The 26,394-nt window shown below is 40.9% G+C and overlaps 1 protein-coding gene across 4 annotated transcripts in view; it reads left to right on the plus strand.

The window, feature by feature from the left end:
- Positions 1–26,394, plus strand: part of LOC147060896 (A disintegrin and metalloproteinase with thrombospondin motifs 2-like) — an 83,787-nt gene that overhangs the window by 39,079 nt on the left and 18,314 nt on the right. For 3 of the 4 annotated variants that reach the window (XM_085905896.1, XM_085905895.1, XM_085905897.1), the window contains 2 exons: positions 19,781–19,986; positions 25,754–25,837. In XM_085905896.1, the coding sequence (XP_085762022.1) occupies positions 19,781–19,986; positions 25,754–25,837 (290 nt within the window). Of the gene's footprint in view, positions 1–19,780; positions 19,987–23,127; positions 23,182–23,265; positions 23,360–25,753; positions 25,838–26,394 lie in introns of those variants that run through there. The other variant, XM_085905898.1, reaches the window with a different exon arrangement.

A 26,394-nucleotide genomic window follows, 5' to 3' on the forward strand; every position in this document is an offset into this window, starting at 1 on the left:
AAAATATGCGTCTAATTGACTGTAATGTTTCTATCAAATTTCATCAAATTATGTTGTGACGTAGAGTGGAGTGGTATAGTTCAAGCTGGAGAAAAAAAAAGATTTTTGATTTTAAGATTAGATCAGATTATGTTGTGACGTAGAGTGGAGTAATATAGTTCTAGATGGAGAAAAAAAAAGATTTTAAGATGAGTTATTTTCCATATGAATACTTTTGATTTATTAATCATGACTCAAATAAAAGGGTAAGATAACTGCAGTTAATAATATCACTCTAAGGACTCTATATTAGTTTTGGTAAATTAAGTGACGACGCATCTGGTGCCACTTCTGATGCTATGCTTCACCTGAACCTTAGAACCTTCACGAGAGGCTTCAGTTTTTTTTTTTTTAAATGAGTGAAAAACACACGCAATATTAATAATAATTATCAATGCTCTTGATTTCATTGACAGTTTTGCTGCCTGGTGTGCCCTCCTAGTGTTCGTTTTCTCCTGACTTGTGTGATATTTGCAGGCTGAATGTACCACGCGGTATCAGCCTGTACTTGTGTGACGTAGTACAGCCTTGACATGCTGCTGAGAGGATGTTGGCGGTGAGGTCAAGTGTCTGACTTCCACAGAAGATGATGGGTGCCCCCTCGAAAAAGCAAATTCTCTTTCTATCTCCTCTCCCCGTGTCAGGTTCTCGATAGGCTTGGTTGTATGATTTGAGAGGCATGACACAGCGCTTTGCAACACACACACACACACACACACACACACACACACACACACACACACACACACACACACACACACATACACACACATTACCAGATGGATGATGAAAGCAGCCTCACACGTTTGTTCAGGAGCAATTAACAGTATAGCTTCTTGGTCAAGGTCATTTTGACACAGGGAATCCAACCTTGACCTTTTTTTTTTTTACCTAATAGCATTCTACCTCCTGTGCCTAGCATCATTTTTTTTGCTGTTTCTTTGTGGGGTTCTTAGACGATGGATAGATAAGGTGCTTTTAAATAAGTGCATGGCACTTTTGAAAGATTTTTAAATATTTTATACCTCCAACACACCTGATTCAAATACTCAGGCTCATTGTCAGGCTTCTGAAGATCTTAATAATGAAGGGAAATATCTAAAAAAAAAAAAGCAGGATACTGGCCCTCAAGGTGTGGAATTGGACGTGCCTGTTTTTTAAGGGACTTCAAAGTGGATTAAGACTTTTGGACTATATTTACTTTGTATTTTTTAATGTTTGTATTACAAATAGCTGTGTGTCTGGGGTGGATGCCAACACATCAAGTGTAAAATTAAACAGCCATTTTGAGCTTCTGATGCTAATGTTAGTATAAAGTCCAGTCTAGTTTTTAAGGGGGGGGGGGGGGGGAGTTTTTTTGCATTTTCTGGGCTTCACAGATGAGCTTTAGATCAACAGTACATACCTGGTGGCACACTAAGGTTTTTGGCGGGACAGCTAGTGGTTTTTGTTTTTGCCTGCGAGTCCATGAACCACAAAAATGTGTGTGCACTTGTTTTTCCACATTCTGGGCTCTGCTTTTGTTAGTAGAAGCAAACAGGTGGCTGCCAGAAGAGGAGCCAACCAAACGCAGTTTGCAAGATCCAGCCACTGTTGTCAGTCTAACCAAGCGGAGCTCACCATTGGTCACAGACGTCATTAAGACATCCGGGGAGTGTTTTAAATGATGGAAAATGCATAATTTGTCTACTTCAAGACATACTAATTTAAGTTGCCGTATAAGAAAAAGCAACTAAGACTAATTGTACTCAACCCTTCAAGAATATAATTGAAATGTGCCCATGGGCATTGTTTCTACTCACACAAAGTCAGAGCATTTGTTTCCAAATGTGTTGAGGTTGAGGTCAAGGCTCTAAATTATTTTGGGCACTGTAGCAAAGCCAAAAAGGGCCTTTCAAAAAATGTTCCTACAAAGTGGCACATATAGAAATGATCAATGAGTGTTGGAAGTACGTATTAGGAATTCAGGAAGCACTGACAAGCTTTGTCCAACTACGAATCGAGAGATTGATTGAGCAAGAAGTATGTCCCCACATTGTCCAAATAGGAGCAAAGAGTTAAGATGAAAAGATTATTTTAGTCTGCATGTTTGGTTGTGATACTGCTTGTCTGGAAAAAAAAAAAAAAATGAAAAAATTCTGTCTTTTCCGATCTTCCTCTTTGGCCCAAAGCTAGTTGGCCATTGAAGATGTGTGATCGAAATCAGGAGCTGTCTCTCCTGTAGATTGTTAGCCTGCTGTTTTGAATGCTCTATGTCCTTTTCGTGCGTTTTTTTTTTTTTTTATCTGTGAAAAGCCAATTTTTTTTTCACAACATAATGTTCATCGTTGCAAATATTGCAACACGGGCCACTGTGTGAGATAAGTACATAAAATGAAATGCACTACTCAGACTACTAAGATGTTTCATTGATTATAGTAAGTGCAAATCATTTCAACAGAGCTTATGGTTTTGGGTGTTTGCTATCAGCAAAACATAATAACAGAAGAATATCCAATAACAATAATCGTAAGAGCCGATTTTCCCGAGTTTGATATAGTTTCCCAAAACAGAATGACCACTCTTACCATGAATTTTAATTTGTACCTTGGGGATATATGTATGGGTTTTTTTTGTGTGGGAGAGAGGGCATAATCAATGACTATAAATCCATTAATCATCCAAATCTACATGCTCAGGTGCTAAAATCATCTCCTCCTCCTTGGGCACAATCACATGGTATACTTTGTACCCTCGACAAGAAATTACTACATGGTTAGGGGAAGTATTTTCTGCTGCCAGCTGCGTCCTCCCTTCCTCCTGCCTCCCTCCCTCCTTCCCTCTTTGTGGCCGCCGGCGTGATCCCCGGAGTGCACGACTGGCTTATTATCACACATAGCAATATGTGTTTGTCTCTTGTTTGTATGTGTGAACGCGCGCTTTTTGTTTCTCGCCTGTTTAACAACTGAATGATGGCACTCCTGCGTCCAGCAGCGCGGATTTGCCCGTGTGTGTTCCCTTCTGGCTGCTCACCTGCTAGGAGGCTCCCCAGCAGGCCTTCCATTCAACGTACTACAACTATTGTTGCCATCTTTACACTGAGCTTGGTTGCGCCGTAATAGTAGGGTGGAAGGAACGGTCCTGCGTTTCACTGCGCGACCCCCGTGCACGGATTGTTATTGTGCGGCTTTGCGTCTGTCAACGAGGGGGTGGGCGATAAGTCGGGAACCCTTGAAGGGATAAAAGGGTATCGTATTATCACAGCTGTGATGGAGAGAGTGCCTCTATAATCATAGCGATCATAGTGTTTTGACAAGATTAGCACCTTTCTGCCTCTCATGTGCTTCTCAGAAATCCACTGCCTGTTGCAGAAGTTATGCTACTAAGTGCAGCACGGTCTATTTATGGTCTGGATTGAAAGACCAAAGAAAGTAGCACACACTTTTTTTTTTAATTTACATTGGAAATACAGACACAATGCATAAATATTTACAAGAGTGGGACTTTCACACTTCTACAGCCTTTGAATACAAAGCGGTACAGAAGATGGATGGATGGATGGATGGATGGATGGATGGATGGATGGATGGATGGATGGATGGATGGATGGATGGATGGAAAAAAAAAAGTGTTGTTTTAGGGAAAACCACCCTGGGAGTGGGCTCCGATTTATGGTCCATTTTTTAACCCAAATTGGGTTGTTTTTGACCCAGCATTTTTAAGGCTGTGTTCAGTGGACATCCATGAGTAATTAAAGGCAAAAACGGGACCTTTCTTTCATCGGCGTCTTTTATTTTTGATTTTTTTTTTTTTCGATTCGCTGTCACATTCGTATCGCTCGTTTGCCCGCTTGAGTGATAGGATTAGATAAGGTTTTTAAGCCGGTAATGATGTCAAGACGCCATAATGCTTTTCAAAGTACTGTATGCAGGTTTAGCGGGAAGCAGCAGGTAGTGCTAAGTGACGACAGTTACGTACAGCGGTCCTCCCCGAGGGTGGTCAGTGTTCTGTGTTAGCGTCTGTTATGTAACGGGCAACCCAGGGGACAGGATGGATGTCGAGATGGCGCGTGACTTCCTTCCTCCCACCACTGTCACTGACACACACACATGCACACTGTTAAATGTGGCACTCCTCAGAGAAGTGTGGGAGTAATCGAGGATGTGTCTTTCTCCATGCTATTTCAAAGGAAATTTTGAATTATGGAGCCACTCTCTGTTTATATTTGGCCATCTTTTTCTTACTCCTTGTATAACCCAAACAGCGATATGTGAAATTAAGCCTTAACAGAAATTACCTGTGTGAGTAACATGGCGGTGCACTTGCTGAAGCATCGTGTAGCTTGTAATGTTTACATGCATTTGAGATGCGGATGATTCACAGGTTAATGGAGCCACTCATGTGAACGAGGCTTTCATTGCTCGAGAGGCCCCAGTACATTAATTGCCATTATAGCCAGCCGCCTGCAGTGCAGTGGTTCTGTGTACATGTTTGCGGGTGCTTCTTTTTCAGAAAAGAGTATTTCCATCCCCAGAAATTCAATGTAATTGGTGGCCTTTTGGTTGTAATGTATCAATGTGGATTTGTCAGTAATATTGGAAAATACCAGTTCATACACAGTATCAAGTGTTACTTTCAGTGTTTACTTTTTGTGATGTTATTGTAAGGATATTTTTCAAAAGAGGTTTTTGCAAGCGTTATCTGTTTGCTTGGAAAAAGCAGATAAGAGGATGGCGAGTTTGGGAGGAAATAGGAAGCCCAACTACACTTGTCATGATGTTTATCAGACTGTCAAAGCTGCTAGGGGGTCATGCTTTACCATCCATTCTGACCTTTAACTGGGGTATGTGGTTGTACGCAGCAAATGCAGTAACATTGTATTGCTGGCAGGCAGTTTACTTGAGCCAATAGTATATTTTTCCCACAGGCTTTGTAAAAGAGAAAAAAAAAGTTAATTGCAATTACACATTGGAGTTTCTGTCAAAGTAAAATCAAATTAGTGTATTGGATTAAAAAATATGAGCATTCATTTGTGTAAAAAAATCGTAAATTACGTTCCGCATAAATGATGCAAGTTTGTGTAAAAATATTTTCACGTGAGAGCAATGCTAAAATCTTCTAATAGCCACATCAAAAGCAAAATAATCAAAAAAGTTTTACTTTCATTTCTCTGCTGGGAGAAGTCGAGAAGTGACTTTGTACAGCTCATGAACACTTTAAATAATTGTGAAATATTTACTTATTTGCAGCGAAAACATTTTGTTCTTATGCCAAAAAGAGTTTTCTGCAGCTGAGGTCACTATCGCGTCACCTTGTTTGTATGGCACTTTGACACAACAGCAGGATGTGAAAAAACACCTTTGCCAACATAAGTGCCACCCCTGCAGTGATGGCAGGGCGATACATTGCCTCTGCACAGTGAAAGTTCAAAATTTTGCTGATGCCGTACAAAAGTAAGTTCACTTCCTTGGGATAATATGCTACCTCTATGATTCAACTCTTTCTTTCTGTTTTCCTGTCTTCCCTCAGAAGTCAGAAAAAATCCAGCTGACAAAGTTCTGGCTTCGTGTTATCGTGTTAGCGTCTCTTGAGTTCACACAATCACCCCCAGACGCCCTCGTTACGCTCAATTCCTTGCCCTGTGCCAAACTATTTAAAAGCTCCCAAAGGTTGCACCAAGATTGTGGCGGGTATTTGCAAAAATGAGAAATGAAATGAAAATTAAACTGTTGCTAGGTCAAGGCAACCTAATATTTCATATTGTTATATGATGATGACTCCAGCTACGTTTTACCAATTATAGCCCATTGGTTGACACGCTGGCAGCTGTTCTTGTGCCGTAGCATCTAATAATCATTTCAGACTTAATAAAAACTAATTTGTTCAGATCGGATTTAGTGTGACATTTGCAAGGTTGCAAGCAACTTTGTGGCTTTCATTCCTTTACTTTGCCATATTAACACACAAGAACACAATTTCAATCAGTACGATACAGTTTGTCCCAATGCATTTTCTGATTTCATCGTGCTCGTATTTATTTCTTGTTAAAGGGAGCATAAAAAGAGATATGTAGCTGATGAGAATGTCACACACAGAGGTGGACACGATGTTGGTGTTCGCCTTTGCCAAGCGTGTTTCCCTCGCTGTCTGGGTAGTTAGTGCTGAAATTGCCAATAAATAGTGGCCGGTGGCCTTCAGCATCACCAGCGGGGAGAGATTTGTGTCCTCGTGTCTGATTGGCCCACACCTGAGGACGCGGATGAACCATCTTGTTAATCACGATACACTGCGGGGACACATTGTATGTGTGTGTGCACGTGTCAAGAATGGCCTTTATTTCTGTGTGCGTCAGTCAGACAAAATAAGTTTCTATAATTTAGTTTATGCGTGGCAGAAGGTTTGAAATTGGTGAGACAACTAATAAGAATTCAAAGCACCAGGACATGACTTCATTTGAATCAAGGGAAAGCTAAGATCACATTTGAAAGATGAGAAATGACAAGTCAGCCCATGAGAGTATCAAGGGTAGTCACCTCAAACCTTGTCATGTTATTTTTACATCATCTTAGTTTTTCATCACAACACAACAATCACATGACTCACAGTTTTTTAACAGTGATCTTATTTTGACAGATGAATTTAATTGCCATTCCTTATCCTCACTGAAATATAATCATTTATTAGTGTTACTCCTTATGCCAACCGTCTTGAAAAAGTCACACTTTAGCCATGATCCAGGTTTTTGTTCTTTACTCAGCCTTCTAATCGTAGCAGTTGTCCGAACATATTTTGAGTGTTATCCAAGTCACAAAATCTCTCGAATTTTGTCGCCTAATTTTTGAATAGGCTTGTTATTTATTTTAAAAAATACATATACTATATTTTTGTATAGGACCATTGTGTTTGTCAATATAATATTAAGATAGATAATACCACAGGGTTATATTTAATGTCATTTATAATTCTATGTAAAAATATACTATATAATAATACTCACAGGACGACTTTCAATACAATAAAAAATTGGCGTCAAAAATTTGAATTGCTTCAGATGGACCCATACACATTTTGAATAGTTCAATCTGTGTAATATCAGACTTTGCCAGCCATTTAATTTTATTTTGAGAGAATTTTAAGAAGCAAATGGCACAGATTTGGTGCAATGGCCCATTTGTCACCATCCATACCTATGAAGTGACACTGTTAAAGGTTCACATGTTTTCGAGCAATATTCAAATGCGAGGGTAGAAACTTAAGTTTCTGGAAGAGTTGATTTAGATGTGAGAAGCCTTTGCGCCAGCCATCATGTCTCTTATTGTGTGAATCACACAGCGTGGCACCGTGATGCTTTCTGTGGTTCACTTAATGAGGTCTTCTTAGTGGCGGTACAGCAGGATGTCGCTTGAAATCCTCCCACTTCTTCCTCCTTTTACTTGCCATCACCTGTTCTGTCCTGGAGCTAGCCTCGGGGCTGACAGGTGTGCATCTGTGTGTTTGTGCAAAGGCATTCCTGAGTGACAATTGCGCGACTCTTGTGTAATGATTCCACATCCCTTCTTTTAATTCAGTTGTTATTGCTTTATCCACATCCTACTTCGAATACTTTCCTTTTCTGTCCACAAAGTTTAAACTTTTGATTTGACATCTAAATTGTCTCCACTGCTGTTATATAACTCCCTCACACTCTAAACACATTTTTTTTTCCTGGTTATTTGCAAACAGGCGCACTTTCTAAACACAAGCCTCTGAACGGATTCATTAGTCAGCCTAAAAAGTATACACAGAGGAATTCGGCTGACATATCGTTGTCAAGACAAAATGTCAAAATTCTGCTGTCTGTTTGCATCATGATGGTGGCTTGCAAGTACTGATCAGGTTTACGTGTATCTATTAGCGGGCTCATTTGCCTCGGCTCATTTATCACGGCGATACGGTCCAGACTCAACTGTGATAGGTGAAAATACACGATATAGAGATAGCATCGGAAAAAGAAACATCAGCCCACTTGCTTTAAGCACATTGGAAATGATTAAAACACACTTTTTAAATGACCATAGTGCATTTTCTCACTTTTGTGCTGTTAAAAATGGGTATTGTATCATAGGAAACAAAGAGATGAGAGGCAATGTATGCTTGCTTCAAAGACTATTTGACACTCACAATTGAAGTTCATTGTAAAACTGACTAAATAATACAAAACAATCATAGTATTGTATGTTTTAAACACTAAAATGTTTAAAACCAAACCATAAAGATCAAAGTCCGACAGTAGAAAACAAAATCCCTCAGATGGGTTAACAGAAATTAGCATTGACGTTACAGTTATCATGAACCTTCAAACTTGAACTTTAACACACACAAAGGAGCAACACATTATCCCTGGGCATCTTCTTCTCCCTGCTCTTCTCTTATTATTACTGAAGTGCAGTTGGGCACCTTTTGTGTCTCTTCTTTTACAAATACATCATGTCTCTTCTAGTACATCACAGTCACACACACGCAACACAACGTGGCACTCTACTCAAGTCTGAATTTTGATTTGTCAGTACAGTACATACTGTAACAACAAATTAAAAACAAACCCATGCTTAAAAATGTACGATATTATTGGAGCGTGAGAAAGATGAACCTTGATACAGCGGGAGCTCACTGTACATGCTGACTAACAGCAACAATAGACCACAGTGCATGCACGTTACAAAAATACGTCAAATTAATTTGGTCCGTTTACATTCCCAGTCGCACAGTGTAGAAGACCAGACAAATAGGTCGCAGTCAGTGGAGGGAAAGGTACATAGAGAATGAAATATTTATAGTAGAATCCAATTAAAACCTTGGCGGTTGGAGTTTCCCCATACATTCAAAGCAGACATTAGCACAGCATAATAAGGTGATTTTCCATCACCTGTAGTCAGGCGAACAGTCACCACGGCGACAGTGACCACAAATGTGTAAGTGGTGGCCGTGGAGTGGGGGAAAGTATTCTCTTTCCTATGCGCTGTATATTGGTCTTCATTTTATCAGCATTTTACGGTTATTTCTCTAGAATGTAATGAAAATGGAATAAAAATTGTGGTGATCAAAGTTTAACACTGTACAGTAAAACTAAAAGTATCACTCGTAAGGGAAGCTTTGTGATATCTGCTTGCGTGATGATTGTTGAAGACAACCATCCATTTTTACACTGCTTATCATCGCTAATGTCAGCTGAGATAACGCAAAAACAGAATACAATTTCCATTTGTGGCCAGTCAGTCACAAGGCACACGGAGACAATCATTCACGTTGACAGCTAAGGGGCAATTAGTCTTTAATGATGCGAACATGCATGATTGTTTTCTTATACCTCCTGGTAAACTTTACGCAAGACCTGTCTAGCTTTGAAATTTGTCTTAAAACATATTTCTTGTCTTTGACTCAGCATGAGACTGCATTACGTACTTTGCTGTTTATATATATATATAGTTCACAGAGTCTTAATGTGAGGCGTTTTCAACTCGTTTTTACGCTTATAAAGCAATTTCTACAACACGCTATTGTGAAATAACAAAACATGCCAAATTAGCAACTGATAAACTGAAAAAAAACATATCTACATGTTCATTTATCAGATTAGACTGATAATTGTAATTTCACCTGGTATTTTTGTTTTTTTTGCACTGTGACTTTTTCAACATTTTATTATCCAGTTTCAGTTGCCACTTTATGTAGCATGAGACAACTTGACGTGACTCCATGTCCTCGGTAGCCATCGTAGCAAAGTGAGTTTGTAGGAATCATATGTATAGGAGGCTTGACAAACGGATGCATGATTTATGACCAAAATGGAAAATGGAATTGGAGTTTGTTGCCTGAATGCTCCCAAGAAGCCCTAGATCGGGACATTGAAACTCCCCCAACTGCTCAGGGTTTCTCCATGGTTAAGACGAGCTTTCACTCTCACGCTCTCTTCATGTCAGTGCGTGCCTTCCAACAAGGCTGCTATCACATGCTGATAGTGTGATATCCGTGCGTAAACATTTTTCAGTAGCACGATATTGCAATTACTGCACTAAAGTTTTTAAGATTATTTTTAAGAAATGTTTGGGTGAATAAAAGATGCTTTACTCCATTGGAAGTCAGCAAAAAGAAATCATTCAATCATGTTTTTCTAAATAAAATCCAAAAGTTCTACAACAGTAAAAGTACTTGTTCTTCAGCAAATGAGTAGCTACTTCTCTGCTTTTCTCCGAGAAACTCCTGATTTTCTTTTTTAACTTTCGAAATTGACTTTATAAAATTCCAGTATACTTTTAAACCAATAACCGGCTCATGCCTACTTGTGCTGTACTGTACCGGTTCCAAGATGTGCAGATATGTTCTCATTCGGTTAAGTAACATAGAATTTGGGAAAATCTTCTGGCTTTGTGTTTGTAATTTGCTGACTCATCACAGGACACACAGCTAACGCATCACTTCCCTTTGCGACTGCAACCTCCTCGTCTCTCCCCTTTCCTGGCTCGCTGTTCCTATTCTTAGCAGATGTCATGTTCTCCATTATAACAAGACACTAATGTCTCCTCTTGTTTACTGCCGGCCTTACAACGAGTGTGTGTGTTGTCCAGTACTAACCTCGTTTAAGCCTGCTTTGTCTCTTACACTTCACGTATGGCTTAACTGAGCTGGCACCTGACAGTGCTGCTGTTTCCACCGGCGAGACCGTTTCCATCGTTTGTTTCCATATACGCGTGTCTACTCGCATTATCCACACGCCTACGATTCCCGTCCACTTTGCTCCCTTGCACATTAAAATGCTGGCAGTCGTACACGCTGACAATTGTTTTATCATAATATAATAACCTTGAACATTGTCACAGTTTACCCGATTTGATTTACCACCATAAGGCAATGTCAGTAATCCTCTTGGAGTGATTTTGCTGCGTAATGCACAAATGACAGACAGACTAAGCAAATACTTGGCCCACACATTGTGAGCAAGCACTCTTCCATATGTGTAGACACACATACATACGTGCACATACATACTGTATTGTCACAGAGCGGTATTCACAGAGTCATCAGTGCTGCAGCTATTATTAATGAGAGGGAATCAGGTCATCAATATTTAAGTAGTGTCACTGAGGCCACTGACAGACTGTGTGCACGTGCGTGCGTGTTTTGGTATGTGTGCCTGCATACCAAATAGGGACAGGAGCCATAATGCCATTTCTTCCCCCATTGTAGTGAGACTTTGTCCATTACAATAGGCAGACAGAAAAGGAGACTTATTAGTATTTTCAAATCAAGAGATGCAAAACCTCCTATCATGTGCTTCTTGACTATCATCTATTTAGAACCTACATATATGAAGCAGAGCAGATGTGTGTATAAAGTGTAGTCAAACATATCCATATACACACATGTGTACACATTATTATTAGTAGTAGTAGTAGTAGTAGTAGAGGTAGTTGTAGTTGTTGTTGTTGTAGTAGTAGTAGTAGTGATGGAATGGGTTAATACCAATATCAGTCTGAAAACAAAGTGGTATCGGACATCCCTAATTATTATTCGTAGTAGTATGATTGAGAGTACTTGTATTATAATAGTACTTTAATAATAGTATTACATAATTGCCCTCTCCCCGTCTCACGCCGCTCTTCATTCAACAATAGTACTTCACCCACATTTCAAGATGATAAGGGCTTTGACCGTTTATTTTCCCAAACCACTTATGAATAATAGTCGGTTAGTGCATGTGTATGGTATTCTGGGATGTAAAATGCAGCACATTTGTATCTTTTTATCAATTGCTATGGTTGGACATAAATAACTTCACAGCAATGGCTGCGCATTATCCTGGAACTGGACCACTTCCTTGTTGTCCAGATCAGAAAAAGAGGTATTGCCTTAAAAAAAACGTTCACTTCCCGCAACAGTAAGTCCCATCTCACAAAATCGTTGTTTTGGATGTTTTTGCATGCTAACCCTGAGACATGACCACTGCCTGGCAGGTCATTTTCTGATGATAGCATTCTGATCATTTACACTTGTATGTACATACCCCCCAAGGCCAATATGCTTGGCCTAGACTTTTTCCCTCCTTTCTGCCATGACTCCTGTTGTGAATTGGACCAAAATAGATAAAACTGAATTCTACTGAATTGCCTTTCTTCTTCTGCCATCCCCATCCTCATGGATTAGTGGGTATTATTGCTCCGCTGAGCGAGGCCAACCCCTTGATTTGGAGAGCATGGAAAATATTCTTTTCTAATAACCTCTCTTTATTAAATCTCCCTGGAGGACACGGAGCAGCCTATTTTGCCCTGTGGACGTGGTCATCTGTAAAGCTGCCAACAATCCTTGTAGGTTACTTAATGGTGAATGCAATTTGTGGATTATTGCTTCCTACAAGTGGGAATAGCCTTAATGTTTTTTTTTCTCTGTATAAGGTCAGTGATGGGAGGTTTCTTGTTTTAAAAATAGCCCTACAAAGTCTGTGTGTGGAGGGGTGGTGGCTTTTTTTTATTATTACATGTACAACACCTCGACCGACCGTTGTGCTTCCCTATAATGTATTCATTAGGGATTAGTTAAGTGTTTTTGGACGCAATGCGATGGAGATTTTTGTTTGCATTTCAAAATAGTGGGTGGTGGGCGATCCACCCAGAAAGCCCCGCAGTGTCCCTTGTTTGCCATCTGTCTGTGTGGACCGTGATTTGATTACCTTGGAGCTTCATTAGGAGAGGGAGATGGAGGGGGGGGGGGGGGGGGTGAAGACATGCTGATATCTCCCCCATCCTCCCTCTTCGGTTACACTTGCATGGATGAAGCTGTATCCGTTGATGCGCATTTAAGGTGAGGGACTGAGTAGGGATGAGTTGCACATTTTTTGCATAACTGTCCCTCTAATTGCTCAAAACTAAATATCTCTTGTTCATAAATGTCTTCTGTTTGGCTAACCTGGCCTTCCATATAGTGGTTGCAGTGCCACCTGTTGCTTTGGCAAGCATTTGACAACCTATAAATACTCTTGGAGTTGTGACAGAGGTTTCACTACCTGGTGTTGCTGGAACATTATACAGACAAAAAAATAGCATTTAAGTACATTTGGTAAGGACCCGTGGTTACCAACGAAGCATCCACCGGGACTTTTTGGGACAGAATAAATTGTGTGTCAATAAACAGAGCGCACAGATAGAGCAGCACATGGCTTCATATTGCAGCAGACACATGCCACACAGGCACTTGCCAAGAGCTCAAGGAAGGGCTTGTTTGTACGCAATGTCTCCAAGTTTCTTCACAGACTGTCCTTCAAACTCTTCTTGTCCGGCCTTCCTCCCAGAACCGTCATATCCCTGCAGGGATTCTGTCAGGTAGAGGTGTGATCTCCTCGTGGACACACCAACGCCACTGTTAATGAGCGCAAGGAGCTGTGATTGTTTTTGATGATGTTGTATCAGCCTCCCCGTGCTGCTGCTTTTGAAAGAATGATGAATGGCTTTTTTAATTGTTTCTAATTGATAACTGCTCTGAGAGACTTTGTTGTGAAACTCTGCCAATTTAGTAACACTGATACACTGTGGTGCCTTATTAATTCTCTCTCTTCTGGCTCAGAGCACCGTGCGAGTGAAGAGAGCTCCATCTGTGTGTCTGCGCTCATATTTTGTGCTGGGAAGAAGCACATATTTTTACTTTTATTCTAATGGCCGAATGTCTGGCGCTTTAACCGAACATTCGTTGTTTGAAATGTGGCTGTTTATTTACTGCCCTCTTTGGGTTGCAGGGTCGGCACAGTGTATGCATTTATCATAGACTACATGGGGGGCTATTTAGTGATAAATCTTATTGTGGGGTTCCTATCTGCTACTGCGCCATCCAAAACACCTTTCTAGATAGATTTCCCCTAAAAAGTAGGCAGTTTAATGAAGTAAAAGTAGGAATGAATTCTAACAAAATGAACAAAGTGGAAGAAAGTGCATAGAAAGTGCTCACTAAATTTTTTGGTCATTGGTGTTTATGTAGGCTGTCTGTGGGTGACCTGCTGTGTGTGCGCTCTTACAAACAGATGGTGTCCACCTGTAGGGACTTTTAAGTGGTCCACCTGTGGCTGGCTCTTTTGGGAAGTCATGCCGGTGTTAAAGGTTTGCGCTCATTCCTCAGAAGATTTAATGAGTGAAACTTTGAAAAAAGTGAACTATTTGTGAGTACTCAGTACAGCACTCAGCGGAGGCTGACAAGGAATGAGGGTACGTATTTCCTGGAAAATAATTAAAAATTGCCCAAAATAGTAATTCGAGAAGACATCTACATCGTACATTGCTCAAAAGGTTTTAAAGAGTCAGATATTCATTTTTTTGAAAATGTTTTGAGCAGGCGCATTGCTGCCTTTTTGTTCTAATGACGCAATTGTTTTGGGTTTCCATTTTGTGCCAAATTCCCTTTGTAGAATCTCACATTGCATCGTGGCCAACGGAACAATCTGGGTCAGTTAAACCCTAACCCTAGTTTGAAATCCTAGTTTGAAACCCTAACCCTAGTTTGAAACCCTACTTTGAAACCCTAACCCTAGTTTGAAACCCTAACCCTAGTTTAAAACCCTAACTCTAGTTTGAAACCCTAGTTTGAAATTCTAACCCCAGTTTCAAACCCTAACCCTAGTTTGAAACCCTTACCCTAGTTTGAAACCCTAGTTTGAAACCCTAAACCTAGTTTGAAACCCTTACCCTAGTTTGAAACCCTAGTTTGAAACCCTAACCCTAGTTTAAATCCCTACCTCTAGTTTGAAACCCTAGTTTGAAATTCTAACCCCAGTTTCAAACCCTAACCCTAGTTTGAAACCCTTACCCTAGTTTGAAACCCTAGTTTGAAACCCTAAACCTCGTTTGAAACCCTTACCCTAGTTTGAAACCCTAGTTTGAAACCCTAAACCGAGTTTGAAACCCTTACCCTAGTTTGAAACCCTTGTTTGAAACCCGAGTTTGAAACCCTAACCCTAGTTTGAAACCCTGACCCTAGATTTAATGCACACGTTAGTGTTGCAAAATAGTGATGAATAACGGTTGCGGTAAATGCTGGATGGGTGAGCTCGCAGGCTTCTTTTTGGGAGCCAATTTTTCAGACCATAGATACGTATACAACATCTCCTGTTTGTATTTGGCCCCGTCCGTGATAACATGTTGCATTCTTTCGATGCGAATTGGGTTCTTACAAACATCAGACATCCAGCTGTATGTTACAAGGCCACATCTGTCATTTTATAATCGGGGCTTTAACAAAACCGTAGGACTCCCCTTTCAACACTGCAGTGAAGGACCTCCACATTCATTTTCTTTCTTAATTGAGAGTATAAAATGTATGAAGACAATTTAGAAAAATGTCTTTCCAAAAATACACTTTATGTAATAGCTTTGCATGGACTACAATAAGACCTCAAATAGATCTTTCTTCATCTTCATTTTTGGTCATTTCCAGACTGACGATTAGGTACACAATGATAACTCTACCTCCCCCATCATCCCACTGTTTATCATTTTGGTTAACATTCAGCAGTTTTATTTAAACAGCTCCCAGAAGACCGTGATAATTATTCATACATCAAACAGTGAACTCTGCCCATTTATTAATAACCACTTCAAGTTTAGGACTGTTTATCTCCAATTCTAAATTTAATCATGCTCATGAGGTATTTGTTGATTCTAATGCCCTAAGATCGCTGGTATTTAAGATGATGAATTATATCTGCCTATCCGTCCTCTCTGAAGGGGAGCAGAAGAGTGTTTTTAATATCGAGAGAAGCAGCCATCATAATCAGCGGGTGAGGGGGCCACCTATCCTCGCTGCCGCTTGGTTTGTCTGTGAGGATTTTCTGTCTGTTTGGTAGATGAGGTAACCTTTGGCGCCTTCATCTTACGTAACTGTCTGCCCAATGCAAGCGCACAGGGAGGGCGGCCGGGTGGGAGAGAGGGGGTGTTTTATCGAAAAACCACCGCCTCTGTGTCCTGCTGAGCCGTTCCTTAAAATAATGAGAGCTTACAAATCTAAGTTGAGTTCACGCATCTGTGGCTAAGTCACCAGGTAAGTAAGAGAATTCCATCACAGATTACAAAATAAGCATGGATGCGTCTCGAGCGTTTTTTCGCTTGATTAATTACAGCAAACAGGAAAATCCCATCGAAACATTGTGTAAAACACAATCATCGCCATCTTGAGAAGCCATATGAAAGATTAAAGGCAAGCCCTCCTTCCTCAACCTGCTTGGATGAAAAGCGAGGAGCCTTAAGGCAATAAGACCGTAAAGCCAAGTTGATATGAAGTTTAACTGGTCTCATCCACAGTGAAACTGAGCTGTCTGACAGCGTGTCTGCGTCTGTGTCACACCCCAAAAAAATCTCTTATAAAATAATGTCAGCACAGTGACAAACACCAAATAAATAGCGCTCAAACATTAAATTTGGTAAGCCTACATGGTTTAATGAGCAACTGACATAAATGGTACAGAGAGTGCGTGTAGCCCAAAAGAGTATAAACTCTTCATTAAAAGTCAGTTTGTCAGCCAATCGCAGGGCACACAGAGACAAACAACCATCCGCACCCGCACTCACACCTAGGGAAAACCCACGCGGACACAGGGAGAACATGCAAACTCGCACCCTCCTAACTGTGAGTCAGGCGTGCTAACCACTGCTCCATCGAGCCACCCTATATTATATTATATTATATTATATTATATTATATTATATTATATTATATTATATTATATTATATATTATATTATATTATATCATATCATATATCATATATCATATATCATATGTCATATATCATATATCATATATATTATATTATATTATATTATATTATATTATATTATATTAAGCACAGGCTGCTCGCCTCTCAGTTAGGTGGGTGCGGATTCGATTCCACCTCCGGCCCTCCCTGTGTGGAGTTTGCATGTTCTCCCCGGGCCCGTGTGGGTTTTCTCCCGGCACTCCAGTGTCCTCCCACATCCCAAAAACATGCTTAGTAGGCCGATTGAGATCTCCAAATTGTCCCTAGCTGCGAGAGCGAATGGTTGTTCGGCTGGCAACCGGTTCAGGGTGTCCCCCGCCTACTACTACGATGACTGCTGGGATAGGCTCCAGGCGACCCCCGTGGGGACAAGCGGTACAGATAATGGATATCAGATGGATTATATTAACCATTGACAAACCCTTACTATGTTCCACAAAGAAGACAGCTTTGTTGGCGTCCTGACAGTTCGGACTCAAAAAGTGCTGTGAATTATGTAGATAACCTTTACAAGTTTTGACAATAGAAATGTCTTACTGTGCCGAACGGCGCGGTACTCCCAGGTGGAAACGGGGTTGGTTCAAATCTGATACGAATGTGATATCGCTGCGATATACTCAGCAGCACACCCTGATGCCTCGTCTTCAGTCAAGCAGACAGATAGTAGGTGTTCTACAAGTGAGCGATACCCCGCATCACTCCAGGCGCTTCAAGCGAACCTCACAAGCACCCAAGGTCCTCGTGGTCTGTTCTCATCGCTCGCTCTCATCCATCACATCAAAGCTCTTGCCTCTTGCTTCTCTCTTTGCCTCCATCCATCTCTCATGTAGCCTATTCCTCCTCATTTTCCGGGCAAAACATGCTCTTTGACAGCTACAGTGAGTGTGCTTACAGAGTCCAAGCAAGGACAAGGGAGTGTGCTGGCATGGAAATGTTTAAATCATTAGTCTGGCAGCGGGACAACACCTTTTAACCTTGAACAAGCGGAACCCTCGGCTTGGTCTCTCGCATTGCCCTATGTAGCTGCCACTCTTTTTCCCTTCACTAAACATGCAGCTGTTGTCGTGAGTTACGCAACCTCCCAGCATTGTTTAATCCACAGACGATGCCGTTTTGCAAAGGCACACTAACGCAAGCGAGAAAGCAACCCCCGTCCCCCGGTCGTCTCTGCGTTACATAAGTAAAAAGGTAAAAATATCCAGATTTGCCTTTTAAAAGTCGTGGGTGCAGTTTTGACACAGAGCTCGTTAAAGGCAGCTACTTTGTGTAATTGTGTCTTTTCGTCCCCCGCCCGCCGTCTTTCGTACTTTCTGTGTGGGTTTTCTGTCACTCACTGGGGTGTAGGCAGACATGGGATCATATTCAGACTTCCAGATTCAATCTGCTTACGACTCAGGAGCCAATATTAGCCACACAGTTGTTGTTTTCCTCATGAGCTCCGTTGCCTTGGATACGTTGCATAAGAGAAAGATAGGAAAGTGCCGTGCCCCTTGCTGATTGGGAGACAAGATGGCAGGTCTCACTTTTTCTTCACCACTCTTAACTGGATATGTCAAAACAGTGCAGATTCCAGAGCTCCTCTGATGACACCACTCTAACAAACAACTCCACAAATTCCACATAAATATGATTCTGCAAATAGTAAATAAATTCATGACCAAAATAGAAATCCTGTTGCCAGAATGATTTCATGTGTTTGTCTTCCTCCACTGTGGGTCACAGTCATTTATTTTTTTTGTGCAGACCAGAGATTTTAAGACCACTGGGATTGTCCATCCATGGCTTCCGTTTATGAAAGGCTGTAGAGGGAGAGCAGCTTGAGAGTGAAAGCAGGCCTTGCTTCAAGAGACAGCACCATTTATCTCCTCTCCTTTTATTGCACAGTACTGTATGATGTTTAAAAAAAAGGACTGAATAAGATACTTGAAATCACTGTGCTTGAGTTGTCCTAAATGTGAAAATAGTCTAGTTGTGAGGGTCAACTACTGTTCAGTGCCTCTGTAGACTTAGCTCTTAACACAAGTTAACATGTTTTGCAGTTTGTAGCAAGGCAAGAAAAGTGCAGGTCGGGCAGCCCTGTGTGAGCAAACTGTCACCCATCCATGTGTTTAGCAAGGACCATCTGCTGCATTTTTACAGACAGGAGTGGAAATATTTGGTTGATTAGGAGCAGATCTCTAGCACCTTGCCGCCACTTCAATGACGCCAACTGCTGTTTGAGAAAACGGGAAAACACAACACACATGCAACAGAAAAAAATTACAGAAAAAAACATTACAATTAATATGATCATTATTTACACGGCGGCATCAAAATTCTTTCATGTTAGAGGTTTCCCCATTTTTTTTAAATATTTTTCTTCTTCAGTAAGTTTGGGTTCAGGTGTTCACCTCATCAGCAACTTTTAAGCAGAAATAGGTGTGGTTATTTTGGAATTAAAGAGACACTGGAATAGAATGATCATATGAGTCAATTGAGTGGTCTCCATTTTTTCCAGAACTATAGCTTGGATGAGGATGTTCAGAACAAACCGGTCACATTCAAACGTTAAATTTCAGTATATTTTTCTCCCATTCCATCGTCTCGGGCAGATTTTCCTCCATTGCTTTTTCAGCCACCGATTTTCCCGTTTCAATTAATATTGCTCTAAAAAGGTCTGACTTTATACAACTCAAAGATTTAAGATCCCAGCATTCCCCAAACAAAACCAATGTTCCTCAAGGCTCTTGTCTCAGCTCCTTTCTCTTGATCATCAAATTCAAATCCAATTTGTTTTCTGGTTTCAATGTTGCACAGATGACACTCAGCTCTATATTTCCTCCAGTTGTTTTCAACTTTCCCAACTAAACAGCATCAAAACTGAGCTTCTGCCAAACAGTTCTAAAACCATCTTTTTCTCATTTTCAATGAACCCATCAAGTGGTGCCTTTTTTTGTTTTTTAACCCTTCTTACGTATGTATGTTATTTCATGCCAGCTTTTGCCCATGTTTCCAGGTTCCGATCTTGGTGGTCTAATGGATTTGGAGTCTCTATATCGAGGCGTGGAACAAAGCATCAACAACACCCGAGCACGACGCGCTCGCAGGCAGAGCATGGACCGGGCCTACAACATCGAGGTTCTGCTCGGCGTTGATGACTCTGTGGTCCAGTTTCACGGAAAGGAGCATGTCCAAAAGTATCTTCTGACACTCATGAACATAGTAAGTGCTGCTTACGCAATTTTTGGATAGCTCTCCAGAAGAACTTATCCTATCCTGGGTGCCTAATTTGTTGAAGGTGACATTGCTTCTCTTCCATCTCCTCAATGAATGAAAAAGTGTTCTATTTAAGTTGAACAGGAAGTCACAGGAAGGTCGAAGAACGTTGGTAGCACGCGCACTCAGACAAACGCACACGCACACTCGCACGCGTACGCATACAGACAACGACTGAATGAGGATTCAATTCCCATCCCACATGTTCTCATCTAGCAATCAGCCACGGGTAATCCTTTCTTCTCCATCTGAATATGAAATTTCATTTGTGTGTGTGTGCATGCGCGTGCATGTGTGTGTGTGTGTGTGTGTGTGTGTGTGTGTGTGTGTGTGTGTGTGTGTGTGTGTGTGTGTGTGTGTGTGTGTGTGTGTGTGCGTGTGTGTGGAAAGCTAGGTGAGCCCTGTGCTCTGAAGGGGCGAGACAACATTTCATCAAGCTTTGTGGCCTGTCACCCCTCTCTGTCGTCATGTCATTTCTTCCCTCTGTGTAGATGTGTGTGTGTATGTTTGTGTGCGTCAGCCTGAACCCGCCGCAGACTTTAAGCTTTGCAAATGAAATCTGTGGGGCAAAAATTGTGTATGTATGTGAGTGTGCACATTCCTGTTGGGCTGTGGCTTGCAGGACGACAGCGTGCTGTGCAAGAAGCCAATCTCCGACTCCTAAACAGGTGCAAACTCCGCCACGCGTTCGTTCTTTGTCTCGGCTCGGCGCTGAGGAAGAAGACGAGTCGCTCTTCTCTGTCCTCCACTGTTAGTGGTGTGTGAGACAATCGAGGAAGAGAGGGGAATACGCAGCCCCCCCACCACGTCTGCATGGTGGGGGAGGTGGCGAGGCAAACAGAGTGTTTTATATAGCGCATCCGGAATAAATGAGTGACAGCGCGATAAACACAAAGAAAAGTAACACTCCCACACGTGGCGTCTTTATAACGCATCTCCTCAAAGTTTGCTTTGCTTTCTTTAGAATGGGTGTGTCTTTTCTCCCTCTTCCACCTCCCTCTTCATTCCTTCCAGACTTGCATCAGCAAGTAAAGTTATCGTTGGAGCAAATATTTTATTTGCTGTGGCTAATTAAGCTTCCCTAATTTTGTTTGGCTTTCCATTTTGTTGGTGTGTAATTTTTAGGAGGCCAATTAGGGCTGTGTTTAACATCTCAAACGCACTTACTGTACCTAGAGTTTCCAGGAGGTTTTTAATTGGATGTTAATTACTGAAACGAAACTATATGTTGCAAACTCATGGCCCAGGGGCCATACGTGGCCCACCACATCATTGTGTATGGCCCACTAACACAAATCATGTGCTTCTAGTTTCTTGCCAAGAAGTACCAAAATTACAAATTGTCTTCACTTTTAGTAATGATGACATACTGTAAGCTTTTTTTTTTTTTCACGTCATGCTTACGACAAAGATAAATTACAGGCAACATGTTTTGCAATACTTGGAAATGTGTGTGTTTTTTTTTTAACTTTACAAAAACAAATACAAATACCAAAAATTATGACCTGATAAATTAAGCTTTAAATTTTGGACATGAATGTATGCAGCAACTTAATGAGTGAAGTTACTAGCAAAACATGATTTCAACATTATGCTTTTTAACATTAAATCACATTTCTTCTGAATTGAGTTATGAGCACAATCACAGCACAAATTCAATTCGTAAATCAAGATACCACTGCACATTATGTGCTGCTCTGATATTTGACAAAGGTCAAGAGCAACTACTTGATCAAATAGTGTTCAAGCATGTGTGTTTGTGCGTTAGGGGTGTGGGTGCGGAGGTGGACTCGGCGTACTGCTGTGTTGCAGGACATCAAAGGACCCACCCACAGACGTCTGAATCCTAAAATCGGAATTCTATTTCAGAAGTTCAACTGCAGTTCAGCCTGTGTGTGTGTGTGTGTGTGTGTGTGTGTGTGTGTGTGTGTGTGTGTGTGTGTGTGTGTGTGTGTGTTAAATGTGAGCACTGCTAATTCTACTTCCCACTCCTTTGCCTTGTGTTTACCTCTTTTCTTTATACGCCATTCTGTAGAAGTAATGATACATAGCTGTAAAAGTGTGATTTTGTCATTCATGGCCATGATTACCTACTCAGCTGAAAGTTGCCACTTTTTTTTCCATTCAATGCTAGATTTTAACCCATGGCATTGGATTTGACTGAAGCAAGACGGCAAAGTTTGACTCACCCAACTCAATTTAACTTGTGCATGAAGGAGCCTTATGATGAAGAGATCCACCAGCCACCGTACTTGATCAATCATAACAGCAAAGTTTACTACGGTCCTACAATAAGCTACTCCTTCAGGGAGCTGTTTGTGTTTATATTCTGGTGGGAGACAAGTGGGATGATCTTAAACAGTAAAGCCTTTAGGTTTTCATCAGCGTGAGCATGGCGAAGCTTGGATCACCCAAACATTACATAAAGTGGGTTTGTGTCCCGGCTCTTAACAGACTGCTCACAGTATTTAATTTAATTTTGTATCTTATCAGTAGTGGCCCCATTCTGGCCGAAATGTATACATGTCAGAATTCCACACTGATTATTTCAACAACCAATCACACTGCACAACACAAATTGTTTTGTTTGAAATATGATAGAGGGAGGTCATTTGAAACCTACGGCTGACTTTATAAACTTCACTAACTAAATAAAATTCGCAACTGAAGTGGAATTGTGGTGCCACTCAAATGGGCAATATTGCGATCCTTTATTTTTTATTTTTTGTTTGTTTTTTACAAAACCTTCAAATAAGTGATACTTTAGGGGCTCAGTAACCATTTTATATGAAATCACATACATATCACTCTAGTGGAATATCATTGGTGTGAAGATTAAGGTGCAGAGGGTGATAATTGTTAACTGATTGAGGAAGTGATTATATATAACCCGAATGGAATGGAATAGAAAAAAAAAACCCAGTTCTTCACCTTTATTGTGCATGTGTAAATCAATCTGGAGAAAATTAAAACGAGTCCAATGCCAAGCTAAGGTCTGGAGATGACCATCAAGGTGATGGATTCAATAGCCATTGGTGCTGCATCTGTCTCGTGAGTGTCCATTAACAGGAGACCTTTCGAGAAGTGCGACAAAGTGTTAATCACACTATCCTTGGATATGAATAGTCAGTGATAATAAGGGTGTGTGTCTGTGTGTGTAAGGAAAATTCTTACCTTATGCAAATTTCTGTACATTAAGTTGACATTTATGCTTCCACAATACAGGAAGCACCTTTAGCGAACAGATGCCTCATTGGGATTTGTCGTGCTTGTGTGTTGAACAAGCCACAAAAGGCGTGAACATTCAGATTTTCAAGCGGTAAGAGGATCCGGGCAAAGGAATTGAAAGTACTGTAGGACAGGTAATAATAGTCTGCTCGTCAACTGCAAGTGTCACAGATATTTGTGACAGACAGGCTATTCCAATTCTCACTGTTTTAAGTCTTCCCAAGTGTGTCCCCGAAAAAGACGATGTGTGCAAAGCTGCTTTCTAAATGACACAGTGCTCATGACAATTTTTGTGATGACTCACTTCTGTGTCAGATGAGATGTTTTTAGTGCATGTTTTTGCTGCAACAAATGTTCATCATTTAGCCAATGCGGAATCATATGACCAAAATCCTTCAAAACACATCTGAATTGTTTGTAGCTGTCATTTTATCTCGATGTTTGTAAAAACTATGATTAAGTGACATGCTCCAAAAAATAGCCAAAGCTAACAACAGCAAATGTTGTTTTGTCGCTCCATGGACAATTAGGAAGCGACCTAAAGTTTTTTTGACTCTTTCACCCTAATTTGCTCTGTGTGTACTCCTCCGCTGAAGACATTGTGGGAAAATTCCGTTTCCAACTGAAAAACTGCAAGTGATTACGTTTTGCATCTTCTCATTTGGCTACTTCAGAAAGATATGTTGCACAGACTTATTTTAAGCTTGTATTCCTTTAATGCCTGTATTTGTCTCCATCGAGGCCAAGACATATCACCTGCTTTTTTTTTAATCACTGTATAATGACCAAATGTGGGCGTGAGCTACTACTTACTGCAAGTGTGAAGTGCCAGCAGCTAATTAAATGCAAATTAAAAGTAGCAACATCGCAGTTCTTCTTTATACCACCTAAGCACCTTCCAGTTAGTATCTACTTTTAATTTGACGAATACCTTTTTATCACTTAGTTGCATTGGCGTGTTTTTTTTTGAACAACCATGATTTTCTAAACCTAATTCAAATGTCCAGTTGTGTTGGTACTAGACAGGGAGGCATTGATCAAGCTCCAATTTATAGGAGCACTGTGCTTTACTTTTAATATAAATTACATATTACTTTTAATATGTATTGTTATTTTTGTATCCACCCTTTGAATTGTTGAGTGTTATTTTATGTACACATTTGTGCTGATCTGTCCTACAGACAGTTAGGGGTCAAAAAGACCCATTTTGTCTAGTAGGCTAATTACAGTCTGCATTTATTTTGGTTCCACTTGGGTAAACATACACTTCCACATGGAAAGTGGTGTTTCCACGAAAACCGCTCGTGTTATTTTAGGGATTCTCAATGTGTGATGCTGGTGTAGAAGTCTATGTATAGTTTGAATTCAAAATATTTATTATTTACCATATGCACATTACTGCAGACAAGAAAAGCTTTAACGTGCGTTCAAACTGACAATGGAGCCAGGCTTATGCAAGCAGTAAATCACATCCAACAGTTTGCATCTTTTGGATTTTTTTCCGATTATTTAGCGCACACACACACCAGCATCGAGTTACGTGAAATCTTTTCACTCATCTATGCAAATGCTCTATTAGCATTATTCTCTGAGAATGCATCGTTTTCTCTTTCGTTTTAAAAAAATTCTCTGCTCTCAGTTTCACCACTGTGACCCCCCCCCCCCTTGATGGGGGCTTTATTCATAGCATTCCTCAATTCTTTCTCTTAGCCTTCCCATGCTTGGTGCCACTGATTATTGTTCCTCTCCCTTTACCTCTGTGTGTGTATGTGTGCATGCAAGCTTGAGTGTGCGTGCGTGCATGTGTGCGTGCATGTGTGTGTGCGTGCGTGTGTGTGTGTTGTCCATCAGCAGTCTCATTATGGCTGTCTGTTTTTACATCCTTTTGCCTCATTAGGCACCACACACAGCCACTAAGACCAGCCGGCCTTAACTCCCACACCAATCTGCCCTGTGTATGCGTTGTCTTCTGTCTTTCTTTAACTGCTTCTTGTTCCATTCATGTGATTTAAATGACACTGGTGCATAAAAAGTGAAAAGTTAAGAAAATGGGATGTTGATGATGTCACATTATAACTGAATCAGCTGTGCATCTATTAAAGAACCAGCTTTCTCTGCTGAATATTGAATAGGGATAATTCTTGGTTTTAATTGTATATACTGTATATAGAGCGATGACGGGTGGATGGATTGGATGGATGGAGGGAGGGAGGGAGGGAGGGAGGGAGGGAGGGAGGGAGGGAGGGAGGGAGGGAGGGAGGGAGGGAGGGAGGGAGGGAGGGAGGGATTGGGTGGATTGGGTGGATTGGGTGAATTGGGTGGATTGGATGGCTGGATAGAGTTTTGCATTGAATTATTTTCATCGTATCAAACACCAATTTGGAGAGAGGACTTAATTTTTGACGTATGATCGTGAAGTAATTTGTTTTACATTTGGATGTTTTTATTTTTCAATGGACTATTGCCTTCCTGTGTGTGTCCTCAGGTGAATGAGATCTACCACGACCAATCTCTGGGAGCAAAAATCAATGTGGTACTGGTGCGGATTATCATGTTGGGCCATGCAAAGGTAAGACCTGAGACAGGTGTTTCTCAAACTGCGATCTTGGGGCCCCCAGGGTTATGCGAGCCGTAACTTGGGAGTCGGCAAGATAATTTGCAAGGGCATACAAATGGGGACTAATTGTTCCTGCAGTGTTCAGCAGGATTGACTCCCATAATTACTCTCCACAATTCTCCTTTATTGTAATACAGAAAGTAGTGAAGAAATGATTCTGCTCTTCAGGAATATATAAGGGGTCCCTTAAAAAAAAAAAAAAAAAAAAGCCTCCCATGTAAATGTGTCCCTGGTCCCACAAATTTTGAGAACCCCGGTAATGCACAAGGCAAATTCCGTGGTTCCTGGAAACAATGCGGCTCTTTCTTTAGAAAAAAAAAAAAAAAAATGGACTCGGCTTGATCCAAGAATATTGCTACGGTCACTTTGAATATCTATAGTAAGCACAGCCAATTCTTTCAAACACATTTGCAAGCACACAGACACACGCAACGTTGCCCCGAAGCCTGTTATTCCAGTGGACTGAGCAAAAGACGAACTAAAAGCATGGGGCATCTCGGGGGAGTGTT

This window comes from Syngnathus leptorhynchus, chromosome 2, assembly GCF_054491065.1.
Source record: "Syngnathus leptorhynchus isolate UIUO chromosome 2, UIUO_Slep, whole genome shotgun sequence".
Classification (NCBI taxonomy): Eukaryota; Metazoa; Chordata; class Actinopteri; order Syngnathiformes; family Syngnathidae; genus Syngnathus; species Syngnathus leptorhynchus.